The sequence below is a fragment of the Anopheles maculipalpis genome, chromosome 2RL (assembly GCF_943734695.1).
Source record: "Anopheles maculipalpis chromosome 2RL, idAnoMacuDA_375_x, whole genome shotgun sequence".
Taxonomy (NCBI): domain Eukaryota; kingdom Metazoa; phylum Arthropoda; class Insecta; order Diptera; family Culicidae; genus Anopheles; species Anopheles maculipalpis.
This window is the reverse complement of record NC_064871.1, coordinates 48425289-48436768: the sequence shown is the minus strand read 5'-3', so window position 1 is coordinate 48436768 and position 11480 is coordinate 48425289. Positions and strand designations below refer to the sequence as shown.

Sequence of the window (11480 nt, the reverse complement as noted above, 5' to 3'; positions counted from 1 at the left end):
ATAATATGCAACGAACCGAGAATCATGATGTTCTAAGGAAAATCCTGGTGTTGGTGCTACCTGAGGAGTTCCGCTGCGACTTCTACTCCTGCTGTTACTGCGACTAGAACCCGATTCCGAACCTGAAAAAGTATTCGATAGATATTAACATAGGATCTTTTAAAACACTTAACAGCCCTTACCTGATCCATCTGATTCTGTTTCGCGTGCCATCGGGAGTTGTATTACACCAAATTAAAGCTAAATAACGTTTGTTTTGTTAATACTTTCCAACTTTTCCACAAGCCAAGTCGAACGCTTTATTTACGTTTGACAGTGGCGTGCCTTGCTTGTCAAATGCGGATGAATACTGTCACGAGGTCAATAAAGTACGCAGCCAATTTTTTTTTCTATCAAGCGTTAAAATAAAATCAGAAGCTGGTTCTAAACTTTTTAAATAAATTTTTGTTAGGTAATACAAAACATCCGATTTATAATAAAATTCTAGAAGTCTGCAATTAAAAATGTGTCCAATAGTTTTGAACGCGAGTGTTGTCAACGCAGCCAACATGTCAAATCCACGACCGAATGCGGAAAGAAAAAAACACAACAGACATATTCCGCGTTTGTTTTTCTCCGCTAGCTGTTGAACGAGTTCTTTTTCTACGCAGATTTCTACTCATTTTTCGTGTCTGTTCCTACTTCGAAGCTTGCAGTTCCGGAGCGGTGTAGCTATCACTTACCGTCGATGCAGCAGTGAGCGCATCAAACGATGTGGAAATATGTTTCCCGTCGTATACGCGATGTGTACGACAAGACAGCCCATGTACTAGAAGTACCGCGCACCTGGAACTGTGGAGAACGGTTCTGTGGGGAAACTCCACCGGATGATGGGACCCGCGGCCGTGTCCAGCATGAAGCCAATGGTAAACGATACTGTCTGCTTCATGTTGCCCGTCCGAATCAGCTTGGTGAGCGGGCCAACCGGGAGTACGGTACCGGTTCGAACCAGTCGGAACGTGAGGGCACCAAGCGGAAGGAATACCACCAGACACCCATCGAACACTCTTGGTTGGGCGCTATAACATGGGTAAGTTCGAATGGGGTTACTACTGCTGACTCATCTTGATAGGCGAAGCCTACTGAGGAAAGAGGAAGCTTCCATAAGGCGCCTAAACAAAATATAAACAAATTCATCCAGCTGATAAGATCCTTATCCTTATCTGGTTTACTCTTCAACAGTCACTATATTTGTTTATTTGCTTCTTTTTCAGACCAGTGCCATTATCTGCGGATGGTACACCACCCAGCTGCTCTGTCTTCATCGTCGCACGCGGCGGTTCGAGCATCCATCCTTTGGCCGAGGTTTTACTTCCCAGTTGCTGTTGAACGCCTCGGAACATCGTCGGCTGTCGGCGCGTCACTGTGAGGCGTTGGCGCAGTATTTTGGTTTGCGAACCGGATCTACTTTCGTTTCTCCGTACGCAAAACCATCCATCCCGGAGACAGCTTGGTCGTTTGGGAAGGAGCCAAGAAGGAACAACCTAGCCCAATCGGTCGCCGCTTTCATACCTTACGATGGGCAAGATTTTGTGGACTACATCGACAAGAACCGTAGCGAGCTACAGCGCTTCGTTTTTCATGTTAATAACGAAACGAAACCGACTGTAAATGCTCCTTCGACGGATGAATTTGCTGCACCAAACGGTGTCATTCCCTTGGCGGAAGTACCATCGAAGGACGAAGGAGCGACTGAAACGATCGATGATGCGTTCAAAAACTTACTCTCCGTCCTGGGTGAGATCGAGTATCAGCTCGGGTGCCGCAATTTGGAGCTGGGCGAATACGAATCTGCCGTTTCCCATTTGAAGCTGGGAGCCAGCCATCATCATGCCGGTGCTGCGTTTAATCTCGGCATTTGCTTCGAGCAAGGTTACGGCATGCCGAAGGACATGGGCATGGTATGTATGGTTTAGCGCTGGATCTGTTCGGACGTACAAAAAAAACCTTTTTATTTGGAATGCTTTCAGGCCTTGGAATGCTACCAACAAGCTGCTAATCAGGGACATCCGCAAGCGATTTACAACGTTGGAGTTTTTCATGCCCGTGGGTACGCCGGTCTGCGTGCGAGTCGTTCGATGGCGAAGAAGTATTTCCTTGCGGCTGCCGAACTTGGACTGCAAGAAGCGATTACTGCCCTCGGACCAAAGTACCAACGTAGCCGGAAGGAATCGCTTGTTGTGGAGAATGAGCAGGATAACGGCGACCATGTGCATGCACCGTTTCAGTTTACGCTGGAGAACGTTGATCAGTTCTTCGCCGATAAACACCATACCGAGAGAGCACCTGTGCAGCTACAACTTGTAGCAGCGGCTAGTGGATAAATCCCGTAGTCGGCCTTAGAGGTCACGTCCAAAGTTTCATAGATCATCAACTGCTGTAGCCGAGTTTTTCCGTTTCCATTATGGTTTGTTTAGCTGTTTTATGATAATGACCAACCTATTGAATCACTATTTTGTTTCGCTACTAGGACAGATTTGGTGATTAGGACAAAAAAGCCATTTAATCATTTTTGCTTTTTTTACCATTAAACGAGTGAAAATAGATCACAATTCTGCCTCGTACGAATCCAAATGTATTAAAAATTTTGGTTGGTGCATGGTGCTTTGTTAGTGGTGTTTGGGATACTTTCTTTCTTTTTCTCTGGGTGTAATGTTGGATCAGAGATCATTAATAAAAACAAAACAAAAAAAGAAGTAAAATATGTTAAAGCGATAAAAAGTGCATGACTTTCAAGTTTGCCATCGACTTTTGCGTTTGTGTGATTTTTGTAAAGTTGCAACAAAAGTTAGAACCAATAAAAATGTGTTACTATCGTCGAAAAAAGCAGACTTGAATGTTATATTTAGTAATTATGGGGTTATGTAGAAGAATATGATTTCATTACAAGTACTATAAAAGGCACGGATGTAGAGACGACAGCGGCGTCCTTAGTTCAAATCTCATCCGGATCGTTCCCCCGTAATTGCTCACTACAGAACTATTCAAATGCAAGAATAAGAGTATGGAAAATGACATAATCAGATTTTTTTTCGTAACAACGGCCTGGCCGTATTACTTAGATAATCAAATAAAAACGTTGTAAAATTGAATCGTTTTTCACATACTCAATCATCAATTATTGAAGGTATTTTAACATTACCCGCCTTTCCAATGGCCTTTAGTAAGTGTGTGTAAGTACAAAAGATTGTTTAGGCTTAGTACCAGGATAAACGTAGAATCATCGTACAACTATCTATAATCTTCTTGACGATTAGGCAATTTACAAACTTTTCCAGATCATAAACAAAAAGGCATACATTTAAAACAGTACACGGCTCGGTAAGCTTAACGTTTGTTATCAACAAGCGCAATGGTTTTAAACATGGTAACAATTGTACCAGAAAATACTATATACCTGTCGAGCAGCTAATTATGAAAATTTAGTTTCGGAATATGAATCTTCTATCCGAGACACGTGGATGAAGTAGCAAAGTTGTTGAGTCTTTAATCTTTTTGGAGCAAGAGTGATACTGAGTCTGGTGCCATGTTTCAACCCGTAATGTTGGGAGGTATGGTTGCTGGAAAGAATTTCTACGTCCATTTCTTTGTCAGAAAAAACGTATCTGAACATTAGCTGAGCCTTATTATCTTAATTTTCCTAATAAGTCTGCTGAATAAATCCATGAAACCGCTCAGGGTCTAGCGTCTTACCAATTCAATATACCGGCCCTAATGGCGGACGCACGAATGAAATCACTCTATGCCTTCCTGTATATGGAATTTTCTAGTTATCCCAATCATTCGAACCAGGCACCAGGAACCCTTTCGCATGGCCGTGACTAAAAGGAAGACAATTGTGTCATAAATTCAAGGTTCTTATCAAGAGCTCGGTTGGTCATTAATTTGTCCATATGATGGAAAATTATTGTCTGGTATGTTATGTTTCTATTTTGCTAGGGTGCAAACACATTACACGCCAGGACCGCACATAAAACCCATCAGGACCTGGATTCCATTGTCCGTAAATTCAGTCTTCCCGAGATTGTAATTTTACAAGAAGTATTTGAGTTTCATGAAAAATAAATGGAACAATTGGATTTGATTTTTTTTATCACCGTTATTATTCAAAACTTCCCTGAAATATAAAAAATATCCTTCTGAACATTCGCGATTCGCTTGAAGCTAATTAAGTACGATCTACAAATGAACACAACATACACTTCTCCTATCAATCATCTACAACCAATCATCGCGAAACTTAGTTTCCGGTCGTTTCGCTTCCGGCACCAAATCAATCCCTCGCACATCAAATAACCGACAGCATGTCCGGCAATTTCGCGCATTTTGGAATGGGCCGAAAGTTATGACACCACTTACCGACTAAACTAACCGGAAATCAATAAAGCACCGTACCGGACTGTACCATTCTCTTATCTTTCCATCGTACGACTTGGTTGGCAGCTTTGCTACGCTTCCCGATTTGATGGACAGCGGTGGACTCGCAACTTCCCCCAAAACAAAACATCCCAAAAAATCCAGACAAAACAAAAAACTTTAACGAAAAGTTTTGGTCGCCTAAAACCACCCATCAAGCAAAGCAGGAGGTAGATAAAGTTCCCGAATGCCTACTTACCGTGGAGTTTCTCGTACGTGTGCAAGCACGTGCGCACATAAGCCTACAAAGCGTCGTCCGGCGTTGTTCGGTTCGGACAAATTCAGCGAACTGAGCCCGCTTTGCAGGACACACGGGCGTGTACAATAATCTTAAACTTTTATTTATCTTCTGTATACAACAAACATATCCTTCCAAGATCTGTGTACCCGTGTGTGAGAGAGAGTGTGTGTGTGTGTTTGTTGGTGATAGTTGATTTGGGAGGGGTTTTGGAGGCTTATTGTGTAAGTATGTAAGTTCTGGTCATTTTTTGCATCTTTAATTCAGATCCTTAAGGGCGCTCTAACGATTTCGCACAGAGGCATCCTATCTGTGCATGCGAGATTCCTTTTTGTTGTTGCTGTGGTAGTGCTGTTTGGATGGTTTCCGGTTTCCTTTTTGCCCAGTTGAGAACTTGCCCAGTATGCCACATCCGAACCTAACAATCTCCATAAAACCGTTGACTGTAATCCTCGTTCAAACAGTTCTCTAATCGCCGTTGGTCACTTGCTCTGTGTTTTTAGAAGTGGGTAGATTAGGTTAAGTGAGCAATAACATATCGCAATAACGGGTACACTGTGAGCAGGTACCATTACAAGTGAATTTGCCTCAAACCATTAAACATGCAGTTTAAACGAACTTTCGGGGAATCTCTTTAAGTACACCGAACGTCGGAGTAAAAAATCCTCAAATGGAAAATTCTCCGGAAGCCTGAGGGGAATACGATAGGACCAACGATATCGTTTACTGTCAAATGTAAACCAGATCAGATATTCAGCAGACCGCAAAGACACAAATCTCAATACGATATTCGGGACTGGCATAGGTTTTGTTGCGGAGATTAACTGTTTGTACCATTATCGCGCACACACACTCTCTCCCGTGTTCTTTAAATATATTCACTATTGTATTATCCTACTGTAACATACGCCACATCGATTTGCATGGCTAGTTTCGTCTTTACCACGCATCTATACGTGTGGTAGAGTCAGTTTCTTCAAATGTCTCGCCATAGCGGGGATCAACATGTGCGGAAGATTATTAGTTCTCACCCTCAAACTAAACGCAGTTCGGGAAAAATACGGGTTGTATTATTAGTAAGCTCATCATCACATTGTTGTACATCTTTGTGCCATTCGCTTTCGCAACCACCAGTCGAACGGGAGGTTTTTACTACATTAATACTACGTTTAGTACTTGAACTACTGCCACTATTATCGATGGTATCCGGTAGATCATAACAATTTAAACTAAACTGTGGAATTTGCACAAGCGTTCTTTGGATTTGTCAAGTGTCGGTACGTCCGTCGGTAACCTCTGTGACACGTGCCGCTTGCAGTACTATACGACGGCTGGTAAAAAGTACCACCCGCTTCCCTTCCTTCTTTCCCTTCCTACCAGTCTGAGTATCTCTCTTTAACGTGTCTTGCAGTGTTCCCTCGGGTGGCTTCCCTCACTGCAGTACTGTTAAATGCACGTCTCACGCTTTGTATCGGTCAGCAGTACGACCTCATCCATTTCGCCACACCGCTGCTGGAGCAGATTAGGATGATAATGAAACGTCGGTACGGTCGGTACATCCTGACAGGTGCTTTCATCGTGCTGGACGACGTGATGCAACGATTCACTCGTGGCAAGCCGTTCTTCCACCATCATTGGTGGCTGCTTCAGGTCCGCTTCCAGCACAACCGTAACGGCCGGTAAGGCGAGTAATGGCGATGTCGCCGGTGAGGACGACGCAACCGATCCAGTCGGCTGGTGGTGGTTTGCCGAGTCCACCGATATGGACACATCCGCGTCATAGTTTCTATTGTTGCACACACTGTTATTGTTATTATTGTTACTATTACTACTATTCTTACAGCTATTGTTGAGGTTTCCACCGCCATTGTGGTGAGAATTGGCACCATCGGGTTCGACGGGTGTACTGCACCCGCTAGGATTGCCCACTAGCGGTAGTACGATTCGGTCCGGTCCCGGCTTGTCAATGCTGATCAGCGGTATCTTGAAGCTATTTTCTGTCACCGTTGAGTTGCTGGAGACGACGTTCGTGACCAGTGTGGTGGCGGAAGTGGTATAGCATCGGGGCCGTCCGTTGAGATTGTTCTCCAGCATCACCACCACGTCGGTGGTAAGGTTGGGCGACAGAGAGTTCCGGCTGCTGGGCATGTTGCCAATCTGCAGACAAAAAGACAGAGGAAAGCAGAGGGGGACGTACAGAATGAGAAAACAATATTAATTATCACATCACATCGTCAGTCTCTTTACAGGTTGAAGATCGTGGGCATGAGAAGGTGAAGGGTTTGCTACAAAGCTTGTCACTACACTGCGTCCAGTTTCTATAATGACACCTGGTTTTGGAAGAAATCTTGGATTAAAAATGACTTACGTTTGAAGTCCCTTTTTTGAATGTAAAGATTAGAATGAAACAACAAAGTAGTCATACATGATGAGGTCAGCTGTATTAGAGTCAGTAGATCTTAAGGCTTTTTCTTCTTCTTTGGCACTACAATCTCAGGAAGTCTTCGGTTGCCAATCCTGGTTTCCGTGACTTAATTTACTCGCATTGAACAGCCAGTCAGTCGTTCTTGTTGTGAGAAGACCGGTGCCGTTTCCGTCACTACATCTAAAACACTTTGTCTTCTTGAAATGCATGGGATTCAAATACATTAAATAAAACTTATAGACTTTTGAAAATTGGGGTATCAGCATTACAAGGTATTACAAACGCTTTGAAGTGAAATATCATTCACAGGTAGATCCAGACTGTTGACACGATCTTGATTGATTTGAATTTTCTTGATATGACTTGAAGTGTGGTAAAAATTTCACATGACAACACCGATTTGTATGAATTTTTAAGATCTTGAAGATGAACTAGCATAGTTCAGGCTATTTTAGAACACTGTTCTCGATGAAATAGAATTTTAAACCTCTCTTGGCTATTTACAAAACAAGTTGAATTATTTCAACGCTGAAGAATGGAATTGGAAATAGTTATACGATATACGGAACGGTACAATACGGTAATAAGGTGTAAATTTGGTTCCTCAGGATAGATAAAACTTGAATAAGAATCTGAAAAGACTGAATGTTATCTCTATAGGACCTAAGACATTCTGTTAAACAATTCTGTTCTCGAGAAAATCTAATCTCTACATGTTCAAACATTGAACATAATCAGTAAGCACTACTTTTCAGGCGTGTCTGAAAACCCCATTTTTAACTTAATTTAAAATAAACAAGATTCTTAAACAGGAAAATGTAACAATTTATTACAATACATGACAAAGCTATCTTCTCAAAGAATATAAATCAACCTTTATGTTTAAGTTTAACCTTAAAAAATCTTCCAAAAATGGCAGCACTATGAAAACTGGACCTAGTGTATTTACAGGATACAAATGAATCAACGAGACACAGCAGGTAAACAGTGCAGAAAATGCTCTTTTGGAATCGGATCCCTTTAAGGGAGAGAAAAGTTCATCCGACAAGGACACATGTACAAGCATAAGAAAGGGGGGGAGGTAAAACTAATGATATACAATCAATTCTTGGCGTCGATGCTGGTCAGGGTGTCCATTAGTAAACATATTTATTATTAGAGAGTAAACTGCTGGACCTGAGCTTTCGGTAGTAGACGATGCTTGCCAAACCCTAGCAGCTCTCTCTATGTGCGCTCTCAGTATTTGGTCAGTTGCACGATGATGTAATGTACATCCTCCGGACGTTCACCATCTTATCGTTTGCTATCCCATCTTGCTCGATTTTGTTGCCATATCCTAAAAGAATCCCTATCGTATCCGTTCAATACGTGATGCGTGCTGTAACCGGGCGTGTTATGTGTTGATAATGTCATCGGTGGAAGAGAAATCGAACGGAAAAATAGTTGGAAGCAAGAAGGAGTACAGATTGGCGGAAGATGGGAGTCTTACTGTGGCGAACTGTCTCCAATCCAGAACAAAAGCTTCATTGGGCACATCGGTCAAGATTAGGCATTGGAAGCATTCCAGCTGGCAATGTATCGGGTGACACACAGATACACATATACAAAGGGTATCGTATCGGACTAGGAAGGTACCGATTGGAGGGGATTAAAGTGAAGACAGACAGACACTCGGGCTTTCTTAGGTTTGCTTACTTTGTATGTCCGCTATACGGTTTGTTGTATGTTTCCAGGATATGACGCTTATGTGAGTGGTGCGCTTGAGTTTGAAAAGTTGAAGAATGAAAATCAAAGAAAGGTGTGTTTGTATTACATCTTTACGACGGTGCTGGTTTTCCAATACTCTTAAGGGAGAAAAGTAGTTATAGTTCTCGTAGTTTTTTGTTTTGTTTATTCTGTATGGTCCTTATCTGGCAAATAAAATAGTCATCGGAATCGATACAATAATACACTATCTGTTGGTGAACGTGATGCATTACCGTCGATCGATCGATTGAAACGGAGCCGTTTTCGTTTCTGTTCATTTTCTCGGATCCTCTTATCTTTGGAAAAGGTTTTCGCTGAGTAAAACCTCTCGTAAAGATGAAATATGTTAGATCAAAGATTGCTTCCACGCTGCTGAATCTGAAGAGTGAACGGGAATGAATTGAATGATCCGAAAGGGAGCCAATTTCCAATCAACCTCCCATTAAAGGCACCCCGAAACCAGAACATTCTCGCTCTCTTTCCCGAAAAGGAAAAACTGCGTTCGATTTCCAACAGGGTTGAAATCGAAGAGAGGGGAGCAAAACTATTTGGCTGAAATAAAAGACAGCACCGCCAGATGTAGGTCAGCAGTGAACCATTCATGCAGAACTAAAAACCTCCCGGCTGATGTTACTTTGCTGCCAAAACCTGGCAACCCAGGTTGTCCTGGAACAAAGCACGCCGACATGTAACGCGATCCTTATCATGTGAACGCTAATGAAATGGAATAATGTAACGGAACCGTTGTTGTGCGTAGTGATTTTGCGAAACGGACGGACAGCACTTCACGTTGAGAAGTGAACTCAGTTACATGTGCTACAGCTAGAGCGGATCGAGTCAACGAAAATCGACGCAACGGGAATTGTTGTTGCCTCTAGAGAAAGGAAATGAGTTGGCGTTTAAGCTGAAAGTCAAAAGTCATACCTGCAGGGAATTCCGGCGAATGCAGTTGTCACTGTACCGTATACTGTTGTTCGCGTGCAGAGTGCCTCGAAATCGGGATCGTTTTGATTGCATCATTGATCGGGCCCGTAGCTGTAATGGAGGAAACTTGTTATTCTCGTTGGTCCAAAGTTCAAGTCATGGTTAGTATTTTATTATCATAAACCATAGAAATTTTGCAGCAATCTTTGACTGGTGCCGTAACCAGGACGCTGTAGAAAAGCGCCAAATTTGATCTTTTCGGAGAATAAAATGAAGAAACAAAATTAAAAATCCACCTAACCACACACTCCACCTAACACAGCTCCAAGAAAACGGTGTGTTTTTCTTAACCTTAAAGTTTTGTCGGTATATGTGGTAGCGAGTTCTCATTGTTTTTCTTCGTTAACTTGGTCTGCATAAAATCTTTACCGTTCGCAGAATTAAATATCATGACTGTTGAGTTTTAAGTCTGTGGCTCTTGTAAACCGGGTCGGTCAATGTGGTTGTAAAAGGCTGCTTTTTTTTTACCAAACATAACACGTTTCGTTCGTTTTGCCCGATTGAAACCTGATGCAACGTCCGGAATGTTGATGGGATATTTTTTCGTCTAAGTTGAACTTTTTTAATATTCATGCAGCAGAGTACGCCGTAAAACCGTTGCTTTCTCGTATGAATATGAAATGGGGTTTTCATTTTCGCTTAATGTGATGGATAGTATATGTTTTTTTTAGCAAATTTGATCATGTACGATCCTTTCGAAGGTATATATTACACCACCGACGATTTTTGATTAGAATTGTATTTAATTTTTATGCCGCAACGATTTATTCCATATGCTAAATAATATTCCACGTACATCGCTAATGCACCGTGGATTGGAGAACTCCACTCGGCTATTCGATGCGATACAGGCTTTCGAAACAAATTATATTTACCTACTACCATGAGGATCATGCCAAACTATACCCACTAAACGGAAGTACTTGGATAGGCTCGTATGAAGCTTTCTACTTCTACTATTCTACTTCTTGGCTCTCGAATTCTACTTCTTGACTTAACGACCTTCTGGGTCACGTTGGCCATTGAATGGCTTACTAGACTTGCCCGGATACCACGTAGTTGGATAGTTAGTTAGAGCACCGGTCCTGCAATGTGAAGACTGGCACCGATATCGCTTTCACCACCGGGCCGCCCCCCAATACGAGGATTATTCCAGGATTTTTTTCGAGAGGGAAATTAGAAACTATCTCCTTTTTTTTGTATCCAGTGAATTTTAATATAGATACGATTATAGATCTTAATGTGGCAATACGGCAATGAGCTGTCACCTTGGAGTTAAGCAAAAAAGACAAACTTAATGTGATTAATAAAAGATATTAGATATAGAAAAGAATAGTATTATAATGACTTGCAATGGAATCTATGAGCATTTATCAAGAACAGGTTTTTAGCTAACGATATATTTACGTTCGTACAGCAGAATTCCTCGCAAACCTCGCAAAGTTTGAGCTCGAATGGCTACGTGAAGTTAATAAAAACTGTATTCATACCTTGGATAAAAAAGGTTTTTATAACCGGAGTGGAAAGTAAAACAAAATATTGTCTAAAAATGTTTACCAGTCCAAATATTAGGCCTTTAAATTTTGCCGTTAAGACATCTATCGTATTTGCAGTATTACACAAATCCAGCTG

General features: G+C 41.9%; 3 protein-coding genes across 3 annotated transcripts in view; 1 reads left to right on the top strand and 2 right to left on the bottom strand.

Moving 5' to 3' along the window:
- LOC126557325 (another transcription unit protein) overlaps nucleotides 1-295 on the bottom strand; it is an 81713-nt gene extending 81418 nt beyond the window's left edge. The window contains exons 1-2 of the mRNA XM_050213047.1: nucleotides 183-295; nucleotides 17-122 (exon numbers count right to left, since the gene is read on the bottom strand). Of these exons, the coding sequence (XP_050069004.1) occupies nucleotides 17-122; nucleotides 183-213 (137 nt within the window). The 5' untranslated portion in view covers nucleotides 214-295. The remainder of the gene's footprint in view (nucleotides 1-16; nucleotides 123-182) is intronic.
- A 292-nt stretch (nucleotides 296-587) lies between these two features.
- Nucleotides 588-2363, top strand: LOC126557980 (uncharacterized). The gene is made up of 3 exons (XM_050213908.1): nucleotides 588-1069; nucleotides 1254-1940; nucleotides 2010-2363. The coding sequence occupies exons 1-3, from the start codon at nucleotides 752-754 to the stop codon at nucleotides 2361-2363; spliced, it is 1359 nt and encodes a 452-aa protein (XP_050069865.1). The 5' UTR covers nucleotides 588-751.
- Nucleotides 2364-6134: 3771 nt separating this feature from the next.
- LOC126557229 (neuropeptides capa receptor) overlaps nucleotides 6135-11480 on the bottom strand; it is a 48723-nt gene continuing 43377 nt past the window's right edge. The window contains exons 8-9 of the mRNA XM_050212934.1: nucleotides 9789-9899; nucleotides 6135-6850 (exon numbers count right to left, since the gene is read on the bottom strand). Of these exons, the coding sequence (XP_050068891.1) occupies nucleotides 6140-6850; nucleotides 9789-9899 (822 nt within the window). The 3' untranslated portion in view covers nucleotides 6135-6139. The remainder of the gene's footprint in view (nucleotides 6851-9788; nucleotides 9900-11480) is intronic.